General features: G+C 37.8%; 1 protein-coding gene across 1 annotated transcript in view; it reads right to left on the bottom strand.

Annotated features, from left to right (window-relative positions):
• Positions 1-16,465: 16,465 nt before the first annotated feature.
• RSPO2 (R-spondin 2) overlaps positions 16,466-23,735 on the bottom strand; it is a 159,074-nt gene continuing 151,804 nt past the window's right edge. The window contains exon 6 of the mRNA XM_027064024.2: positions 16,466-22,570. Within this exon, the coding sequence (XP_026919825.1) occupies positions 22,458-22,570 (113 nt within the window). The 3' untranslated portion in view covers positions 16,466-22,457. The remainder of the gene's footprint in view (positions 22,571-23,735) is intronic.

Below are 23,735 nucleotides of genomic sequence, written 5' to 3'. Positions count from 1 at the left end.
AGGTGCCCATTTGAATCAGCAATTTTGTATCCTTTGGATAAATACCTAGTAGTGCAATTGTTGGGTCATAGCTTATAACTCTAATTTTGGGGGAACCTCCATACTGTTTTCCAGAGTGGCTGCACAAGTTTGCATTCCCACCAACAGTGCAACGGGGCTCCCCTTTCTCATATCCTTGCTAACATCTGTTGTTTCCTGTGTTGTTAATTTTAGCCATTATGACTGGTGTGAGGTGGTATCTCAATGTGTTTTTGATTTGTATTTCCCTGATGATGAGTGATGCTGGGCATCTTTTTATGTGTTTGTTAGCCATCTGGATGTCTTCTTTGGAAAGGTGTTTATTCATGTCTTCTTCACTGGATTATTTGTTTTTTTGGGTGTTAAGTTTGACAAGTTCTTTATAGATTTTGGATACTAATCCTTTATGTGATATGTCATTTGCAAATACCTTCTCCTATTCTGTTGGTTGCCTTTTAGTTTTGTCAATAATTTCCTTTGCTGTGCAGAAGCTTTTTATCTTGATGAGGTCCCAATAGTTCATTTTTGCTTTTGTTTCCCTTGCCTCTGGAGACATGCTTTTAAAATTATATACTAAATATTTATGTTATTTTAATAATACAGGGTAACTATATGTGATAATAAAAATAAAATATAAAATAATTATAAAATCACATATAAATCAGTATGATTTCAGTTTTTTAATGTATAAATGCATTAGGAAGTAGAAATAGGGATGCCTGGGTGGCTTAGTCAGTTAAGCATTGGCCTTCGGCTCAGTTCTGATCTCACCATTCATGGTTTCAAGCCCCGCATCAGCACTGTGCTGATAGCTCAGAGCCAGGAGACTGCTTTGGATTCTGTGTCTCCCTCTCTCTCTGACCCTCTCCTGCTCACACTCTGTGTCTCTCTCTCTCTCTCAAAAATAAACATGAAAAAATATGTTTTAAAGTAGAAATAAACACTATAATGCTAAAAGCTATGCTCTTTGGGGAGAAGGAATTATAGATCAATTGTGTTCTCTGTTTTACCTTTCTATATTTTAAAAATGATTTTTAAAACAGTTTTAACATATGTTTTTAGTGTTTGAGGATACTTCCATCTTTGTTAAAAATTCAAACCTAGGGGCGCCTGGGTGGCTCAGTCGGTTAAGGGTCCGACTTAGGCTCAGGTCATGATCTCACGGTCCATGAGTTCCAGCCCCGCGTTGGGCTCTGTGCTGACAGCTCAGAGCCTGGAGCCTGCTTCGGATTCTGTGTCTCCCTCTCTCTCTGACCCTCCCCCATTCATGCTCTGTCTCTCTCTGCCTCAAAAATAAATAAACATTAAAAAAATTCAAACCTAAAATTATGTATATGCATAGTAAAGATTGTATTTAAATGTTTATTTTTGAGAGACAGAGAAAAAGAGCATGAACAGGGGCAGGTCCGGGGGGTGAGGGGGAGGGAGGAGAATCCCAAGCAGGCTCCATGCTGTCAGCATGGAGCCAACACAGGGCTCAATCTCAGGACCATGAGGCCATGACCTGAGCTGAAGTCAAGAGTGGGACATTTAACTGACTGAGCCACCTAGGTGGCTCATAACACAATGATTGTTATTTAGACTATAAAAACACTTAGGTTGTATTTGAATTTTCCAAGTATGGATGTGAACCCTAATTAATCCTTAAAAGCATTGATGTTGAACATGGAACATGCTCCTTTATCATTTTTTCAAGAAAGTGTCGTTTGGAAATCAGCACCATGGCAAACACCAACTGTCCAATTTTGCAACTTATACCGCACTGCCTTAAGGGTGCAGGAAAACAGCAAATCTTCCCTGGATTTGGGGGAGAACTTCAGAGTGACAAATGTCAAAGAAAACACGTATGACCAGGACTACTGAATTGACAAAAATTTGTCTCTTTGAAAATGGTGGCAGAACCTTTCTGTGTGTTAGCACAGTATTTTGTTTATAGCTCAATTTTAACACTTTGTATTCAATGTCCCTGAGTGTCTCTTTGTAGGTCTGTTTTATTACTAAACTTCATGCTGCCTGAGGGCATGCATCATGTATTTTTCATGTGCCCTACTAACGCATAGTCAGGCAGTGGCATGTGTGTTTTGAGAATTTATAAGGTGTGTGCAAACTCAGGTCTTATTTATCTTAAGGTGGGTAGAATTGCTGGACATTTCATGTTCAACATTGATGTTAAATATGCTTTATAAGTGCTTTGTATGAATTATTTAAATTACACAGGGCCAAGCTTTGATGTCCAAATTTTGAATAAGAGAAGAGAAACATGTCTTCAATTTAGTTATGATAGCCATTGAGTCCGGGAAGAAACCCTTGTCAGACATTTTCATGGGCCATTTGGCTGCAAATTTTATATTCAAGGATTACTAAATAAATATTTTATCTGATAGCCTGGTGTAAAAAGAGCCATGGGGTTGAAACAAATCACTCATACCGTTTCTGTCTCTGTAGTGTCAAATGGGCATATCACTACTTGCTTGTCATACCTCACAATTTTTGTATGAACCAAAATTTTAATGTATTTTATAGGTGTATTTTTAATTTTTATACTCTATGCCTACATATTATACTTGTCATATATATAAACATTTTGAATCACTGTAGAAATCTTATTTGATATATGCAAAGACCTATGTTAAATGACGTGGAAAACAATGATTAAAACCCAAGATCCATGTCTTCAGGGAATTTGTGATACAATTACAAGTTTGAATTGTTCAGCCTAATGGGAGCAGCCAGTGGTTTTTTGGATCACAGAGCAGAAGTACCATCATGAAGAATCAATCCATCAAGTCCTCCTATTCCTATTATAGAATTTATGAACCTGCACTTCCAGCTGCTCAGACTTTCAGACAGTTTAGAACCTTAATTCTGGTATTTTGCACATTTGAAACAGTGACAAGAGGCAAAGATTCTTATTGTTCTTTTTGAGTTTGTTTTGCTTTGAATAACATATAATTTCCAACAAAAACCATGGACCATAACTTTCCCTAAATTGTATTTCTCAAGTTGAGACAGATGAAGGGAAAACAGAGAGGTGGGAGCAGTAAGAAAGAAAGAGACAAAATATGAAGGGCAGAAAGGGAGGGCAGGAAGCTAGGAGAGAGAGGGAGTAGAATCAGGACCCTCTAGGAAGACTCCAGTAGCATCTCATGTTCCCCTTTCTCCTAGGCTTGTGAAAATAACTGCCATTCAACATATTTCCTTGGTGAGCACACTTGATAAAGATTTTAATATCTTTTCATAACAGCTTTAAAAAGTATAATAAATCCTCCCAAAGTCATCATCATCACTACCACCACCATCACCACCACTAAACCAAAAGGAAGGGAGAGATTATATTTAAGAAGTAAATTCACGCAGTAGTATAAAATTGGCTCCACTCAAAAATTCTGCCACTTTGGGTAAACTCAGGCATGTCCAAGATCTAAATCAAATCCACCTTGAACTTGGACAGTTTGAGTTTTACCTGGAAGAACACAGAAGAAATTGCTCAGGTAATAATAGCCCAGAGATTTATGCAGAGCAGATGTGAGATGTGAGGTGGGGAGTAAACCACTCTTATCCCTCTTTTATCTGGGCTCCCATTTCCTGTAACTCCATTGTCTACAGAGTCCAGGCCAAATTCTGGACTCGTTATAAACTTTACCCAACCTTCAACTATACTCATTTTTATGTAGTTTTATATTAAATCATCCAAGGCCCTCACAGAATCATAGGGTGAGTTTGTGGTAGCTTTTCCTCAAATTATTCTGGGATGTGTTTGGATTGGCATTGAAGAACCAGCTTTACTTGTCTTAAAATGCAAATCAAAGAAATGATCATTTCTGGATAGATTCAGACCCAAATAAATATCTCAGTACAGCCCAAGTGTCTATACAGCCAGTAGAATGTTCTATGTTTTGATACATTTTTTATTTTATACATTTATACTGTTTGTATATCAAGAAAATGTTTTAAAACAAATCATGTCAGTACTAAACTCAATCAGTATTGTGGAGTAAAAATAAATCGTATAATCTGAGAAAATATATTTAATAATTGGTGCCAATTTTTAGATGGTGGTCTTTTGAATTTTCTAACTTTCCTAATTAGGGTGTAGCAAATTTAATGACAAAGAACTGCACACAAGCACCTAATTACAGTGGAGCACCGTTGATATTGAGGAGCTAAAGAAAGGGTAACTAACATACCATTCGTTTTGCCTGTTGCTATTCCACAAAATGCATCAGAGTTCAAAACTATAAGATGAAACACATTCAGCCAGCCTGTTTTCAAAAGCTCAACAGCCTGTGTTTTTGAAATGCACTAATTTAAATCTAAAGACACATATTTAATGTTTCCCCTTTGTAGGTTTTCAGCAGCAAACACACATGGAGTCACCATCTGTTTTCAGCCTGGTTCATTACCAATTCATCCTCTGCTCTGTATTATCAGATCAAGAGGGTGGACATAAATTTGGCCACCTGGGCACTGGTGTCATTAACGTGCAGTCCAGCCACACACTCATAAAGTGGTTTTGCTTGGAGCTGTAACTTAGTGGTGCTTCCTTTTTCCATTTGATCAATGTTGAGTTTTGCTCAGTAAGCTCTTAATAATGTAATTTCAGAACAAACTAGAGAACACCAAGAACTTTCAGGAGTATTTTGCCTGCATATCCAAGAGAAAATGATTTGTGTTTTCAGGGACAGACACAGACCAACAGGACAAAGCTGTCGGGAGTAGGATCAGAGAGAAGAGAGGAAAAAGGCAGAGAGAAACACATAAAGACACAAACAGGGACAGAGAAACATATACATACAGAGTCCTGTTCTTTTTCTAAATGAATATGTGTATAAAAGAGTTCAAACTATTACAGTATAATTCTGAGTATAGCTCCTGATTGAAAATGGATGAGTCCACTTTTGCTCTTTGTTGTAAAAGAAACCCATAGCTATTCATCCCAAGTCACTTAGTTCATCAAAAAATAAAGGTGTCACACTTAAAACAGATGTTTTACTTCCCTAATTAAAACTTTGACCAAGTGTCACTTTGCAAATTACATTGAATTGAGAACTAATCTGATAAACTATGAGTTAATTAAAACAGATAAATTGCCCTGTTCCCCTTGTAAACATTGAGCAAAATCACAGACACACAATTATCTTAGATATATGATAGGAAGTACTTTATAGTATAACAATCACATCTTTAAGATAAATTTAATGTAATTGAAAAATTATACAAATAATGTAAAAATTCGCCCGTCTGTTCTAAAAACTTTCTTCTTGGGATTATGGGCTGATTCAAATTTTAATAATTAAAAATCGGAAAGAAAATACCGGGCCATTAACAGAATCCTTTACTGAATAGCTATGATACGTGAAATCTTGAGGAATAAAAAGATGGGATATAGACCATGGATTCTCATCTCAAGGGATTTACAACCAGTTAGTGAGGTAAAAATAATTAGCTTATTGAAAAACAAAGTTATAGCCTTTTATTTAAAAGTGATATTAAGTCCTGAGTTACATTTACTGTAGAAATTCAGAAAAGGAGGGTATCAATGATGACTTAGATAAGGTTACATGGAGGAGATGATGCCAAGGGCAACCTGGTGAAGAATGGTGTATTAGTCTTCTACAGCTGTGTAACAAAATACCATAGACTATATGTTTAACAACAGAAATTTATTTCTCATGGTTCAGATGGCTGGAATTCCAAGATCAAGGTGTCAGAAGGTTTGGTTTCTCTTGAAGCAGCTCTCTTTGGTTTGGAGATGGCTGTCTTCTTACTGTATCCTCCCATGGCCTCTCTGTGCATGCACGCTTCTGTTGTCTCTTCTTTTTCCTATAAGGACACCAGTCTAACTGGATTGGGGCCCCATCCTTATGACCTCGTTTAACCTTAATTACCTCCAAACACAGTCATATTGTTGGTTATGGCTTCAACATATAGATTTTAGGAAGACATAATTCAGTCCATAATAAATGGGATTTGGATGAAGATGTCTTTTGTGGGCTGAGTGGTCAGTAATGTGATATGCTATGGCAGTCAAAGATTAACCTCATTAACAAAGGATAAATATAAGCTATCATTAACAGCAGTTTTTAGCTTTATTGAAGCGTAATTGACAAAATTTTAAGATATTTAGAGTGTACAACATGAGGATTTGATATACATACATGTTATGAATGGGTTTCCCTCATAGAGTTAATTAGCAAATTCATCACCTCACATATCTAATGCCCTCCCTTTTTTTGGTGAGGAAATTTAAGTTCTACTCTCTTAGCAAATTTCAACTATATGATACAGTGTTATCAATATAAACACCATGATATACATTAGTTCCTCATCTCATGACTGAAAATGTGTAGCCTTTTACTAACCAGTCCCTATTTTCCATACCCCTGGCAACTACTTTTCTACTCTGTTTCTATGAGTTTAATTTTTTTGTGTGTCCACATATAAGTGATAATATGCAGTATTTGTCTTTTTCTGCCTGAGTTTATTTTACTTAGCATAATTCCCTGTTGTCCATGTTGTCACACATGATAGGATTTATTCTTTTGTAAGGCTGAACAGCATTTCATTTTATATGGATATCGCATCTTCTTGATCCTTTCATCATGTCCATGTTGATGGACACCTAGGTTGTTTCCACAGCTTGGCAATTGTGAATAATGCTGTAATGAACATGGGAGTACAGATACCTCTTCAAGAGAATAATTTTGTTTCCTTCAGATATGTACCCAGAAGTGAGATTTCTGGATCATATGGTGGATCTCTTTTTAACTCATCAAGGAAGCTCAATATAGTTTTACATTGAGCTTTACAAGTGTACATTGCCACAGACAATGCACAGGTGTTCTCTTTCTCCCCACTCTTGCCAGCATTTGCTATCTTGTGTCTTTTTTATAATGGCCATCCTAAGACGAGTGAGGTGATATGTCATCGTGGGCTTTTGGGGGAATTGGGGGGAGTAATAAGAACCATTTTAATGGAGATTATGAAGATGTTACGTTTTGGAATAAGTTAATTAAAATGAGTGTGACAGATTTTTAAAGTCTGGGGATTAAAGTCTTGGGATTAACTTCTTGATTATTCAACATTTATTTTTGTTCTTTCTAGTTTTATTGCATTATAATTGACAGATTATATCAGCTCAAGGTGTACAATGTAACAGCTATGTGTCTATATTGTGAAATGACTACTACAATAAATTTAGTTAATGTCCATCTCCTTGTAGTTACAAATTTCTTTCTTGTGATGAGAACTTTTAAGATCTCTTATAACAACTTATAAATATACAGTACAGTATTGTTAACTATAGTCAGTCATCATGCTGTATATTATATCCCCAGAACTTATTTTATAACTGGAATTTTGTTCCTTTTGACCACCTTCATTCATTTCCCCTGTCCCTCCCCCAGATCCTGCCCCTGGAAACTACCAGCCCATTCTCTGTTTCCAGGAGTTCAGGGTTTTTTTAGGTTCCACATATCACTGAGATTGCAAATATTTGTCTTTTCTGATTTATTTTACTTACAGTAATGTCCTTAAGTTCCAGCCATGTAGTCAAATGACAGGATTTCTTTCTCCTTTGTGATTAAAAATTCGTACATACACACATTTTCTTTTTTCTTTTTTAATGTTTATTTATTTCTGAGAGAGAGAGAGAGACAGAGCACAAGCAGGGGAGGAGCAGAGAAAGAGGAGACACGGAATCTGCAACAGGCTCCAGACTCTGAGCTGTCAGCATGGAGCCCCAAGCAGTGCTCAAACTCCTAAACTGTGAGATCATGACCCCAGCCAGAGTCAGACACTTAACTGACTGAGCCACCCAGGTGACCCCATACACACATTTTATTAATTCATCCCTCATTGGACAGTTAGGTTGTTTCCATGTCATGGCTACTGTAAATAATGCCATGAACATGGGGGTGAAGATATCTCCTTCAGTAGTGATTTTGTTTCATTTCAAATATCTACCCAGAAGTAACATTGTTGTATCACATGATTGTTCTATTTTTAACTTTTGAGGAGCCTCCATACACAGTTTTCCATAGTGGCTGAACCAATTTACACTCCTATCAGCAGTGCACAGAGGTTTCCTTTTTTCCACATCTTCCCTAGAATTTATCTCTAGTTTGTTAGTTTTAAAATGATAGCAATTCTAACAGGTGTGAGGTGACATCTCTTGTGGTTTTCATATGCATTTTTCTTATATTAGTTTTATTGAGAAGCTTCTCATGTACCTTTTGGCCATCTGAATATCATCTTTGGAAAAAATGTCTGTTGAGGTCCTTTATTCATTTTTTAATTGGGTTATTTGTTTTTGCTATTGAGTTGTATGTATTTCTAATATATTTGCGATATTAATCTCTTATTTGATATGTGTTTTGAAAATATTTTCCTATCCCATAGATTTCTTTTTAATTCTGTTGATGATTTCCTTTACTGAGCAAAAGCTTTTAGCTTGATGTAGTCCTACTGGTTTGTTTTTGTTTTTGTTACCTTTGCTTTTGGTGTCAAATATCCAATTACTTCCTAGACCAATGTTGAGAAGCTTACCGCATATGTTTTCTTCTAGGAGTTTAGCAGTCCCGGAGCTTACATTTAAGTCTTGAATCCATTTTCAGATATTTTTTGATATATGACATAAGATGAGGTTTCAGTTTCTTTCTCACGTGGCAATCCAGTTTCTCAGCACCGTTTATTGAAAAGACAATTTCCCCATTGTATATTCTTGGCTCTTTTGTTGTAAATTAATTCCCTATAAATGCATAGGATAATTTCTGGGCTCTCTATTCTGTTCCATTGGTTTAAGTGTCTTTTTTTTAATGCCAACTTCATACTGTTTTAATTACTACAGTTTTGTAATATAGTTTGAAACCAGGAAGTGTAATGCCCCCAGCATTGTTCTTTTTTCTCAAGATTGCTTTGGCTATTTGGTGTCTTTTGTGGTTCCTTATAAATGTTAGGATTGTTTGTTCTATTTATTTAAAATATCATTGGAATTTTGATAGAGATTGCATTGAATCTGCAGAGAACTTTGGTAGTCTGGACATTTTAACATCATTAATGTTTCAAATTCATGAACATGAGAAATCTTTCCATTTATTTGTGTCTTCTTCAATTTCTTTCCATCAATATCCAGAGGTGTACAGATCATTTACCTCTGTGGTTAAATTTATACCTCAGTATTTCATTCTTTTTGATCTACTATAAATGAGATTATTTTCTTCATTTCTGTTTCTTATTTTTAATTGTTAGTGTATAGAAACACAGTTCATTTTTGCATATTGATCTTTATCCTGCAACTTTACTGAATTTGTCTATTAGGTAAGACAGGGTTTTTATGGTGGACTCTTTAGGTTTTCTATATATAACATCATGCCATCTGCAAATGGAGACCATTTTATTTCTTCCTTTCTGACTTGGATGTCTTTTTTTTTTCTTGCCTAAATGTTCTGGCCAGGACTTCCAATACTATGTTGAGTAAAATTAGGAGAGTGGACATCTTTGTCTTATTCTTGATCTTAAAAGAAAATCTTTCAGCATTTCACTGTTGAATATTAGCTGTGGATTTGTCATATATGGCCTTTATTAAATTAGGTACATTTCTTCTACCCAGTTTGTTGAGAGCTTTTATTTATAAAGGATGTTGTATTTTTTCGGTTTTTTTGCATTTATTGAGATGCTTTATATTTTTCATTTTGATAATGTGATGTACCACATTGATTTGCAAATGTTACATCCCTAAAATAAATCCTACTTGATCATGGTTCATGATCTTGTTAATGTACTGTTGAACTCAGTTTGCTAGTATTTTGTTGAAAATGTTTGCATCTGTGTTCATCACAAATATTGGCCTCTAGTTTCCTTTTCTGCTTTCTCTCTTCTTCAATTCTTTTCTAGCCAACTTTGTATTTTTATTGGCAGGGTGTTTTTTTTTTTTTTTTTCTTTCAGTACTTTGAATGTGTCATCTTTCTTCCTTCTGGCCTACAAAGTTTCTGCTGAAAATTTGTTCATAGTCTTATGGTGGTTCCCTTGTACATAATTTGTTGCTTTTCTCTTACTGCTTTTAGGATTCTTTCCTTATCTATAACCTTTGACAATTTAATTATAATGTTTCTTAGTATGGGTCTCTTTAAATTCATCTTATTTGGTTCTCTATGGGCTTTTTGGGTCTAGATGTATATTTCTTTCTCCATGTTATGGAAGTTTTCAGCCATTATTTCTTTGAATATGCATTTTGCCCTTTCTTTCTCTCTTCTCCTTCTACGAACCCTATAATGCATATAATGGTACACTTGGTGGTGTCCTATAAGTCTCTTAAGCTTTTTCATTCTTCTTTTTTCCTTTTTGTTCCTCTGATTAGATAAATTCCATTGCCCTGTCTTTAAGTTTGCTGACCCTTTCTTCTGTTTGATCTAGTCTCCTGTTAAACCCCACTATTGAATTTTTTTAGTTCAACTCTTGCATTTTTCAGCTCTTTGATTTGATTGGTATGTTTTGATATTTCCCACTGGTTGAAATTTCTCACTTTGTTCATTCATTGCACTCCTCTCCTCAGTGAATATCTTTATACTATTATTTTGAACTATCAGGTAAACCACTTGTCTCCATTTTATAAAAATCTGCTTCTGGAGGGGCGCCTGGGTGGCTCAGTCAGTTAAGCATCTGACTTCAGCTCAGGTTATGATCTCATGGTTTGTGACTTTGAGCCCCACATCAGGCTCTGTGCTGACAGCTCAGACCTGGAGACTGCTTTGGATTCTGTGTCTCCCTCTCTGCCCCTCCCCTGCTCACGCTCCCTCTCTCTCTCTCTCTCTCTCTCTCTCTCTCTCTCTCAAAAGTGAATAAACTTAAAATTATTTTTTTCAAATCTGCTTCTGGAAAGTTATCTTACTCTTTTTTTTTTTTGAACATAGTCCTCTGTTTCTTTATTTTCCTTGACTTTTTGTGTTGGCTTCTGCACATTAGATAAAATAGCCATCTCTCCCAGTTTTCACAGAAAAGTCTTCTCTAGGAGATGAACTTTGTCAATTATCCCAGCCCAAGCTCTTGATTATCTCTCAAACATTTGTGATTGTCCTAGTTGGCTTCTTTGTTCTTAGTCTCTCCCAGAAGTTGAAAGTATGCCAAGGCCCATCAGTGTCCAAAGGGGAGAAGCATATTCATCATCTAAATGCAGGTTCATTAGAAGCTGGACCCTCAGGCAGAAGCTGGGAAAGTATGTAGTTTCTAGGAAGAAACTGGGAGATGACCATTTTGCTTCATCTCTCTGTGCTGGGAGTTATAGCCATGGTAGGAGAAGGGATTGCTTCCGTACCCATTAAGAGCTGCTTCTGTTTGCTACATTTCTGTGGGGTCACATATGCAAGCTCCATTTGCTATCAGTGTCCAGAGACCTGGAGGCTTGTCTTTCATGCAGCAGTCATGAGAACTGTGGTCCCAGACATGTATATACTCCAAGGAGATACTGATGATTTGGAGTGGGCTAGAGGGAGAAGGCAGATAAAGTGTCCACTAGCTTCTCTCATCTCCAGGAAGTATTGTTGCCAGCCCCTAAATGCGTGCTAAATTAGAAGCCTGACCATTAGGCAGAGCTTTTAAAGTATGTAGATAAACACTTTTTTGGGAAAGACTGAGATGGGCATTTTTGCCTGTTTCCTCTGCACTGAGCCCTGAGAGAATAGCCAATTGGGAACTTCTTTTTTGTTTGCTACAGTTCTGTGGGATTTATGAATGGAAGTCCCATTGGCTATCAGATCCAGGCAATCCAGGGACCTGTCCCTCAGGTGACAGCACAAAACCTGAGGTGCAGACATGTGTACAGGCTCCTTCCAGGAAATACTGCTGACTTGTAGCTGGCTACAAAAAGATGGCAAGGGAGGTGTCGTGGTTCCTGTGGTCTCCAGGGAGGATTACAGATAGCCCCTAGATGTGTGCTAAATTAGAAGCTTAGCACTCAGGTAGCAGCTTTTAATGTATATAGATGGACTTCTTTCAGGAAAACACTGGGAGATGAGCAATTTTGCCTGTTCCCTCTGCACTGAACCATAGGGACATAGCCACAGTGAGTGTTCACAACAGTTAACAATTGGACACAAGCCTCACCGGCTTTCAGAGATAAGTGTTTAGAGGTCCTGTTCCTCAACAGGAGTCTTAAAAGTTGGGGTGCTATAAGGGTGCCTGTGTGGCTTAGTCAGCTGAGCACCTGACTTTTGATTTCAGCCCAGGTCATGATCTCACAGTCATTGAATCAAGCCCTGCATCAGGTTCTGCACTGAGTGGGGGACCTGTTTAGGATTCTCTCCTCCCTCTCCTTCTGACTCTCCACTGCTTGTGCTCTCTCTCTCTCTCTCTCTTTCTCTCCCTCTCCAAAAACAAATGTTGGGGTGCTATATATGGGTCAAAACCCTTCCCTTCTCATGGAGACACTGGGAGTTTGGAGTTCCCTCTTGGTTTTATGGTGCTATCATGGGAATGGGGTTTGTGGTGAATGTCTGTCTTAGTCTTCCCTACCCATTCCAGTGTGGATATTTCCTCATTTGCCCAATGTGTGGGAGTCACTCAGCTAGTTTCTAGATCTCTTTCAGAGGTCATTACTCTTTAGCTGTACACTCAGTGTGTCTGTGGGAGGAGGAGAATTAAGAAGACTCCTATTTCACCATCTTGTTGACCATCCACTAATAGCATTTTATAGATTGCCTAGTCTTGTGGCATAGGGTAGGTGTGTGGAAAAAAAACCCATAGAGATTACGTGCTACCTTGACTATCTAATAATATTATGTGAATCCTTGGAAAAGTTTGACAACAAATTATTGTACTACCATCAGAATGGTAGTCAATCTCTGCCATCAAAATAGGACACTTCACTAAAAGTATATGTCATTGTTCTAATTCTAAACCTAAGCAAGTCAATTATTTTGGTCAAATATCCTTTTGACTTTTTTGCTTTTATAGATCTACTGATCAGGTTTCAACTAATAAGTAAGATAGGTTTTTTTTAATGTTTATTTATTGAGAAAGAGACAGAGAGAGAAACAGAGAGAACAAGAGGGGAAGGGGCAGAGAGAGAGAGAGAGAGAGAGAGAGAGAGAGAGAGAGAAAATCCCAAGCAGGCTCTGTGCTCCAATTAGCACAGAGCCTGATGCAGGGCTCAATCCCATGACTGTGAGATCATGACCCGAGCCAAAATCAAGAGCCAGATGCTTAATCAACTGAGCCACTCAGCACCCTGATAGTTTCTTAATCCCAAGAAAAAGTAAACTGGGAAACTGCACTATAGAGTAATGCCAGGCCATGTAAGGTAACAAATAACCCCAGAATCTCAGTAGTTAATACAGTAAAGGTTTATTTCTTATTCATGCAAAGTATGATTAAGGCTTGGCAACCACGGAAGGAAACTGTTTTCCATGCAGTGACTCAGAGATATAGGTTGCTTTCATCTTGTGGGTCTACCTTTATGGACAGCCAAAAGAGACAGAACAGATATATGCTCTTAAATGCCCTAGCTCTGAAGTGATACACATAATTTTAAGCCAAAATTCCATTGGTTAAAATCAATCATAAGGCTTCACCCAGCTATAAGAATACTGAGAAATGGGATGCTTATGATTGGTCAGAAAGGAGAGAACTGGTTATGAGTATGCAATCAGTGTTTCTGTCAAATTTAGTTTTTCCAGGTAGTATATATAGGAAAGAATAAATTTGAAAGAAGCATGTGTGATGGGAAAGAAGAATAAAAATATATTTATTTAATTTCAAAATATAATGAAAGTAGTTAGAACTTTAGTTATTCTCTTTTACATAGTAAACACTGAAAAAAAGTACTTTAACACTTCTCTTGCTTTCCAGTTAAATACCATGATTATGTAGGTGTGTGTAATACTTAACTCTGTTCAAACATGTACGGTCCTACATCAGAGGGCTGTTATAAAAGTACCTCAATAATTACAACTTTAAAAAAATCTTCATTGTTGAAAATTACAAACCCAAGGACCTATAATTCACAAAATGCTTGTTGTTCACTTGATATAGTTTATTAAATTTGAAAGAAATAAAGGGAAATTCTTTCTTAGGTCATTGAGATAATTATTTCATCATAAATGTAGATGAAATTGGTAGGTGATATAGTAACCTGAAATTAAGTATCATTATCACATTTGTGTAAAGAGTAGTTTCCAAAGATTTTTGAGCATTGACTTATTTAAAGTCTTTCTACATTGAAAACATGTTCAAGGAGATTATAAGGTATTGGTTAGTTTCACTCTTGGAGTGTACAATGAGGAAAACAATTTGAGAAGACCAAACTCCTCAATTATTACAAATTTTTCCTAATTGTCCTTCACTTCTCTTAGATTTTTATTCTAACATGAGGGGGAAGGAAACTATGTAAACTTTAAATCCAAGTTCTTTGTCACTGTTAGCAACTACCTGCTCCTAGTTTTTCTCCCAGGACACCTTTTCAAGTCCCTTTACTGGTGTCTCCTTCTCTGGTTGATATCTAAGGTTCCAGTGCTTTTAAGTCTCTTCTCCTTCTACATTCTCTCTCTGCATCAGCCCATGTGCATCCTTGGTGCTCAGTGCCATTTATACACTGATATACCCCACTGGATATGTCTCCAGATCTCAACTTTTGCCTAAAATCCAGATTTAGAGATATCAAACATATAAATATCAAACAGGCATCTCAAACTTATCCTATGAAAAATAGATTTACGTAATCCCCAGTTTTCCTCACCTTCCTGATATATACTATTGCATAAGGCAAGAAACCTAGGGGACATAATTCAGTTCCATTTTTTTTTCTTCCATGACTACTGACTACGTCCAACTCATTGGCAAGTGTGTGGGCTCTTCTGCCAAACTATGTCCTGAATATAACCATTTCTCCCCTTTTTTACTGCCATCCACCAGCCCAAGTCATATTCTCATCTGATTACTGAAATAACCTGCTAATTTGTCTCTCTGCTTTAACTCTGAAAACCCACCTTCCACACAGCACCCCTAGTGAATAGGGTAAAGGAATCAAATCATATCACTCCCCTGCTTAAATCCTCCAGTGGTTTTCCAAGCACCTAGACTAAAGCTTTTGCCATAGCTTTCATGACCCATCCTTTGAATATTGGTTCCATGCTCCTCCTGACTATACTCTAAAAACTCCTCCCTTTTGTCTGTACTTTGGTCCTTGCTGTCCTGTTTGCACCTTAGGGCCTTTGTCCTGGCTGGTTCCAGTGTCAGAGCTACTTTTTTCCCTTTTTATATCCTTTTTATATCTTCATATACTCAGCATCCAGACCTCATGCCAAAGTTCCCAGAGATGCCTTTCTTGACACTCCTTCCATTACCACATAGCCTGTTCTGTGGTCTCCATAGTAGAGGAGCTCAAGAAGATACACAATGTTAGTCTAAAAATCATCTTTCATTCCAAATGAACAAGCTGGAGGGCAGGGGCACTGCAATCATTGCCTACCAAGTTTTGTTCTTAGAAGGCATTCATTGTACACTCAATTTTCATAGGCTAAGGCAGGAAATGGAAGGCACACTCCAATGGAAAGAAAAACTAAGATAATGGGCAACACAATTAAGGAGTTATGGATCCCAGAAATAAAGATGCCAGTAAGTATAAACAAATAATCATTTTTAAAAAGAGTTTTCTTGGTTGCATTTAAAATTAGTCCAGTGCTTTATTTCACATAGATTAAAACAAAGGAAGAGTACACCACAGACGCACATTACAGAAAAATAAGGAAGATCTCTTGATGTTGAAGATGGAATAAAGAGGAAGTATAAGATTGTCCCATCAGGATGCAGGGGCTTGGGTACACTAGAAGATAGTAGTGCTATTTATACCAATGAAAAAGTTAAATAGGAGAAAACTTAGGCAGAAAAAATTTTTTTGATTTTTGAGTTTTTACTATTTCACTTTAGGTTTGGGCCCAAAGTACATATGATATCCTATGGCAAATAAAGAGAGAAAACTAGAATTAGAGTTAGATAATCAAGAGTGAAAATAGAACTTTGAGACTTGGCCACATACAAGGTGGTTTTAAACGGCATAGGCCTTCAGTACATTTAATGGACTCCTTCAGAGGCAGAATTAGAGGTAGCCTTTCACAGAATTTGCAAGGATAGTTCACTGACCCACAGGTTTTATGCTATATCCAGACTGCCACCTGTTTTTGTGTGGTTGTCAAACCAACAATTGTACATGTATTTTTTTTTTAATTTTTTTTTCAACGTTTATTTATTTTTGGGACAGAGAGAGACAGAGCATGAACGGGGGAGGGGCAGAGAGAGAGGGAGACACAGAATCGGAAACAGGCTCCAGGCTCTGAGCCATCAGCCCAGAGCCTGACGCGGGGCTCGAACTCACGGACCGCGAGATCGTGACCTGGCTAAAGTCGGACGCTTAACCGACTGCGCCACCCAGGCGCCCCGCAATTGTACATGTATTAAATGGTTGAAAAAAATCAAAAGAATACTATGTTGTGAAACTATGAAATCCATATTTGTGTCTGTAAATAAATTTTTATTGCAATATAGTCACACCCACTTGTTTACTGTCTAGGGTTGCTTTTGTACCACAGTCGCATGGCTGAGTTGCTGTGACCAAGACCACTTGTCCTATAAAACCCACTGTTTACTCTCAGGGCCTTCATGGAAAAAGTTTGCTAACCCCTTTTCTCAAAAACAGACCTTGTGACAGAGTCTTATAACTAAATTAGCAATGGGAAGAAACAAAGTCAGAAGAGAATCAAATAAATGTTGGATGTGCACATGGAGAGCATGCTGTCGCAGAGACTGAGGTTAAAAACCTGAGGAGGAGTTAGTCTGCTAATAAAGGTTCTAATCCCAGACTTACAACTTTATTTTCCTGTCTTTAAGGGTGTCTTAGTGGAAATATTTGAAAACTATTTCGTGGAATACTCCAGAGAGTGTTTCTGAGAGAAGACAGTTATCACCATCTCAGGCATTAAGTGGACCTGGGAATCCAAGAGAGGATAATTCCCTTGGCAACTTCAATCTCTTAGCAATGTTTCCTTGGAACACCTTTGTTGGGAAGGTTTCTAAGGCTTGTGTTTAGTTCACCAATCACTGTCTTCTGAAGCTGGGGGAGGTGGCACATGGCAGTTTATTGTAGTGATTTGTCTTAGATTAATATGGGAATTGTCTAAATCTTGGACACAGTTTTCAGACTGACCTCTCAGATTTTGTGTGTTCACCATCTACTTTTAAGGGGTTTTTTTAGTGTTTACTTATTATTTTGAGAGAGAACGAGCATGCAAGCAAGCAGGGAAGGGACAGAGAGAGAGGAAGACACAGAACCCAAAGGAGGCTCCAAGCTCTGAGCTGTCAGCACAGAGCCTGACGTGGGGCTTAAGCCCACAGACTAGACCTCAAGATCATGACCTGAGCCTCAGTTGAACACCTAACCAACTGAGCCACCCAGGTGGCCCACCATCTACTTTTAAAGTCATAGTTGCCCTTACATCTCTGCCTTCATGATTCAAGGGTATCAACCATTATGGTATGCATGTCTGAGTTTACCTGAAAGAAACCCTTGAAGATTTTATAATAATGATAATCCCAATGCATTCAGTCTTTTCATGATCCCTACAAGATAAGTGGGTAAAGAGGAAGTTAGAAGGTTACTGTGTTTCATATAAAAAATTCAAGATTTTATTCTATAAAACCCACCAATATATTAACAGAAAAAGAAGTAGTAGAAATACAAATGAATACCTGGAGTGAAGCTGGAGGTAAGAATATTTAGGATAACAAACAGTCTACAAGAGATACAAAGAGAACTTAGCACAGCCATAGCACAAAGAAAGCAAAGACATGGGGAGAAATTCAAGAGAGATTTCTGAGGTAGGCTCACTAGAATATAGAACTGATTAGATGTAGGAAACAATGGGAGTAAATGATGAATACAAGAGTGTTCATGTAACCAACTATGTAGTTAAAGGTTTTATTAACTACTAAAGGGGGACGGCAGGAAGAGGAATTGTTTTGGGGGCAGATGTCAGTGATTATGTTGACCATTTGCTCATTGCTCCTGGGTCTATGTCCTTCTGTTGCACTCAGTGTCACAGAGAACTACATTACTCAGGCTCCCTAGTTTCCAGATAGCTTTGGGCAATGGCAGGTGTGGGTAAAAGACTGGAGATATGAAGGTTAGGAGAATCCAGGGTGTTTTTTCCTCTGTTTGCCTCTGGCAGCATTTCTCAGGGTGACCAGATTTACATTTTAGCTTCCTCCTACCAGATAAGCTTTCTTTCATTCCATCTTTTTCTGTGTTCGCAGCTCTAGCTTCAGCTATAGTTCTAGCTTGAGCTGGGTGGCCTTGCCTTCTAGATTCTGGAAACTCAATCTCTTCCTGTTATCAGGAAGAGGTTGCCCTAGGGGTAATAGTGGCTTCCTCCTATTATTAATCTTTGGGTGGTCTTGTCATTCCCACTTCAGCTTCCCACCTCCTTTATTACCTGTATAACCAATTATCACTGTTAAACTCCCTGTTTGAAATATGTTGACTAGTTTATTTTCTTGACTGGAGCCTGACTGAGGTAGTAACAAATTCAGTTTTAGATACACTGAGCTTGAGGGCAGTGTGGGCTCCCTAGTCGATATCTCTATTTGAGGATTGGAAATTGTTAACGAAGACCTGGAGACCAATATGTGTTTTGGAAACCAAGAGCATACAGATGGTATGTGAAGCCATAAGATCATATTTCCCAAGCAAAATGAGGAAATGAGAAGAGTAAAAGATTAAACAGTAAGTTCACCTATGAAACTTCAGTGTTTTTAATTTAGGCCAAGAAAGAACTTGAAAAGACTAAGAAGAAGTACAATGCCCTGGTTAAGATTGTCATAGAAGCCAAATGAGAAATGAAATTCCTAGAGAAAAGGGCACAATAAAGTTAAACTTGGTGGAAAGAGCAGACAGGACACATACAAAAAGATCAAGGCAAATGTCCTCCTTGTGTTTAGCAAGGGGAACATCACTGCTCCCTTTGTCAGAACAATGATAGTGTGGTGGTGTGGGAAGAAATCGCCGAGAAGGGAACAAGCCATTAATGAACAAAAGTTTTCAGAAATGTGGACCGTGAAGACTTTGATGAAATGGTGACTTGAGAAGAGGAAGGGCTGAAGAAATTCTAGAAGTGGATACTGAAGATCCCCCAAAGTAACAGGAAGGGGGTCAGATGCATAAGTGAAATAGTTATTCCTTTTGAAAGAAGAGGGAAGATGATGAGATCGGTCAAGATATACATTCACAGGGTTACTAATTCTACCTTGTCTAATGATATTATCAAGTAATATCTACTATGCACAAACTTCTCTAACATGAACAGATGATGCCCTTTTCTTTCTCTTCACAGCTCTCCTTTAAAGAAAAAAATATGAAGCTGGAGGAGGAATCACACATGACCTTTATAGGAGTCACACACTTGAGGCTAAGTGCTATCTTTTCTCCACATGTTTCTAGCAAAACATGAAAATTCCATGCATACAATTATTGGTATTAGCATCTTGAAAAAGAACAAAGACATTCATAAAAATGGCTTTTCCTAAGTGCTTGTCTGTCAAACTTCTGTAATAAGAACACTTAAGATTCTCTTAGAAACTTTCAAATATGCAATAGCATTAGTAACTATAGTCGCCATGTTATACATTGCCTTCCCTATGACATATTTGTTGTGTAACTTTCTACCTTTTGACTCCCTTCACCCATTTTCTCTACCTAAACTTAATTGACAAAGTTGTGATTCCATCATTTACTTTTACAGATGCTAAGCTCCATGAAAATATTGGAGGGGGGAACCAGTTTCATATGGTCTATATTTATATACATCATATAAATATAGGAATGGTAAAGCTACTTATAGAAAACCACGAGATTTTCTTTGTATTCCCAGAAAGCTATAAATGATACTGTAGTAAGAATCTTTTATTTACAATTGGAAGATTATATGTCAGCTGTAAATCAATTCCCATAAGAATAAAAATTGGGGCAGGGATGCCTGGGTGGCTCAGTCAGTTAAGCGTCTGACATCAGCTCAGGTCATGATCTTGTGGTTTGTGAGTTCGAGCCCCACATCCGGCTCTGTGCTGACAGCTCAGAGCCTGGAGCCTGCTTTGGATTCTGTGTCTCCCTCTCTTTCTGCCCCTCCCCTGCTCACGGTCTGTCTCTGTCTCTCAATAATAAATGTTTAAAAAAATTTTTTTAATAAAAAATAAAAATAAAGAATAAAAATTGGGGCAAATGATGCCTAGGCATCAAGCAATAGATAGAAAGGAACTGAAATTTTCAAAAATATAGAGAGAAATGAGTGTTTTTGAAATAATTAGCCAAGAAGAGGCAATTAATAACAGGTAACTTGGATAGCACTTAGTATATACCCTGTGCTGACCATACTTTACACATTTTACCTAATTTAATCCTCAAAACATAGGCCTACAGGTAGATACTACTGTTACCTCTATTTCACAGATGAGGAACAGAGACCTGGAGAGATAATTTGCCCCAGGCTACTCTCAGAGTCTAGATTAGAACTCAGGAGTAGAGATTTTAGAGCCACACTGCCTAACCACTCCATTCCACTCTAGTGTAATGTATAGCTAAACTATTTAGTTCCTTTTGGTAACATTTGTGTTTTTGTAAGGATCATTATTTAGGGGTAGAGTTGTTAAAGTATTTCTTTTTGCTCTAAATGTACCTCTAAAGAAAACTTCCACAAACAATAATTTTGAAGATTTTTAATGCATGAAAAGAACATCTCAGAAACAGAACAGATATTGACTTATTAACGATGAAGCACTATATAAAGGAGCCCCTTCCCCACTTAGTAAATAGGAATATAGTGTAAATAGACATGAAACGAGGTGAGCACTTTAGGATTAAATGCAAACCCTAAAGTTGTGTACAACATTCATATATGGCTTATTATCTCATAGCAACAATATTCTCATAATGATGTATAGGACATTGATACTCACTGGTAAGATGCTTTTGACTCAAAACAAAAATGCTGAAGAGGTAGTTTTGCCAATGCAAGGTGAGAAAAAATGCTTTACCTTGCTTTTTTTTTCCTTAAACATCTGTACCATTTTTTTGTTTTAATTTTCATCTGAATTAGCCAGGAAGATAATGATGCTTTTATAGAAGAAGCCAATTCAAAGCTCTCTGAGAGCTGATTTCCTCAAGTATATGATGATGTTTTTGAAACAGCTGCTCCAAAAGTCCCCAGGGAAGTCTCCATCGTGTTCTTCTGTCTTGGAGAGGATACGGATCTGGCTCAAAGGAGACCTGTTAAGATCTGAGCAGCAGTTACAGGAATTCATACTGTTTTCTTCTCAAATTCTATGCATGGTCTCACGATGGTAATTTCTACAGTGACCCAAGAATATTGGTAGGTACCCTGTCCTGGTAAGTCAGGGATGGCTTTAGATAAATATGTATATATATTGAAGCTTGAAGCAAAAGTTTGAAAATATCTCTAGCCTCTGAAACTGCATGATGAGTACTAGAAGGGACTGCATGTAATTCCTTGCGTTTTCAATTGTGTTTCATAAAGTCATCACCTCTTAGACGTAAAGGGAGTTTTAGTTTCTGCCTGACACATGCTGCTTTATCTGTAGGAGGAGAGCTGGAGTGGGGAAGTTCTACTGATATTCAGATTCTTTGACACTGGTCATTTGAGCCTATGTACAAACTAGCTTATCCTATTCTTACAATGAGCAATAAGCCCTCCAAGAAAAGTTACATTTCAAGGGGCAACAAAACATCCGTCAATTCGCACAACTAGAAGTCATTTACTGGACGATGGTTAGGAACATCTAGAAACAAAGTGACATAATATTAATCAGGTATGACTTGTTACAGGAAAGAAGGCATAAATATACAGTAAGAGGTTTATGGATGGCCCCACAGATTATGTACATGTTGGAGCTGATGTGATACTGAGCAGGAATCCCTGGAGCATACCCCCAGCTAAAAGCAGATATCCACATACATTTATCCTTGCAAATACACAACGTGAGAAATCAAGGTCACAGGTGAAATAGCACTTTGCCTGCGGAGTGTCTTCTTTCCCATAAATATGCACAAGTCTGTTCTCCAGTGGTGGTCTGGGGCCTCACGGCCGTTGTCTCTCCATGATGCCACGTTCCCTCCGTGCATGTGGAGCCAAGGCACATGCTGGACACCCACTCCCTCTTCCACCGATTCAGGCCGTGAGCTCCTGCCTTCACAGTCTCCAGATGCAAATTGAAGCATAAATAACAGAGACCACGCTCGTGGCTCCTCCTTTCACAACATTACCGGGAACAAATACTGGTCAAGGCAGCATAAACGCCACACACCAGTGTCCAGGCGGGGAGAGTAGCTTTGTGCACTTTTGCAAAAACAAAAATCCCCCAAAATCTAACCTACAAGTCTCCTATTTTACTGATGAGCTCTGTCTGTAGCTAGGAAGACACTGTGTTGCTCCTGGGCTCTTTCTATCAGCTTCCTCTTCTTTTTCTTGTTCTTCTCCTTTGCCTTTGGGGCTCTCTTTCCTACAAGGAGGGAAAGAGAAAGAAATGAAGACATGTCAGAAAAGGCTCTTTCTCTAGGAAAGAAAACACAAAACATTAAGAGTTTTACACAAAGCCCATCTGGAAAACATCACCTATGGAAAAAGCAGCCTCAAAGAGAAAATTGTTCACATTAATTTTGACGGAGTAATAATAATTTACTAAATTGGATATGCTGTCTAAAACAGAGACTGATCTTCCTGTTATAGGGAACTGGCATATTTAAAAACCTCCCAGCAGCCTGATCAGTCTTGCAAATCTCATCCTGCCACAAAAATTCCATTTATCCCCTCCGACTGTTAACAATGCTACCCTTTACTAGACATCTTTACATCTTTCTACTGCTCCACAGGTCAGTGGGGCGAAAGAAAATAAGCATCTATCTACAGTAAATATACCAGAAGTTTCAAACTCCCTTTTCCCTGCCCCCCTGGGAGAAAAAAATGTCTTGCTTTTAACATTACTCCCTCCCTGTTCTCCAAAGGCTGGTGTATGAAATGACATAGGTGAAATACTTTCTTCTTTTCTATAAAAATTCATGGGGACATCACTCCTTATGTGGCTATGGCTTCTTCTACAAATCCCCTGGAATAAGTTATTCTTATTACGGTGAACAAGAAAAATGCTCGTGTCTGAAAAACTGATGACATGTGTCTTACAACCAGAAGATCACCCACCACATAATCCTATTTCTCCTCTTTGCCTTCACAACCAGGAAACCCAGACTGTGAGCTAAAGGGGTGAGGTTTGTCTGCATCAGGAGTTTTTGCATCTAGTCTCCCTTTGCCTCTGCTGTATTTTACTTCTTACATCTTGTAGTCATGGTTTATAGTTTTTACAAGGTCTCAGCTTTTCTTTGCAAGCATGTATACTTAAGAATGTGAGAGCAAAGAATAGCAGGCATTTATTTGTGTTAGGTCCATTTCCCTCTTTGGTTCTAAACACATAGGAATCATGGAGGTTTTAAAACAGTAAAGAGCATCAAGGGCACCTGTATTTTGCAGAAATGAAGTCATTACAATATACCCTCAGTACAGAAAGATTTTTCCCTCAACAGACTAGTGTTTTAACAGTATAGTCCTGCAAAACTTTTCTCTTCCTGTGTAGTAATCCGTACCACAAATAGGACATTCACTTCTAATGCATG

Source organism: Acinonyx jubatus, chromosome F2 (genome assembly GCF_027475565.1).
Source record: "Acinonyx jubatus isolate Ajub_Pintada_27869175 chromosome F2, VMU_Ajub_asm_v1.0, whole genome shotgun sequence".
NCBI classification, from domain to species: Eukaryota; Metazoa; Chordata; class Mammalia; order Carnivora; family Felidae; genus Acinonyx; species Acinonyx jubatus.
The sequence above is the reverse complement of the archived record's forward strand: the minus strand, read 5'-3'. Positions and strand labels throughout refer to the sequence as shown.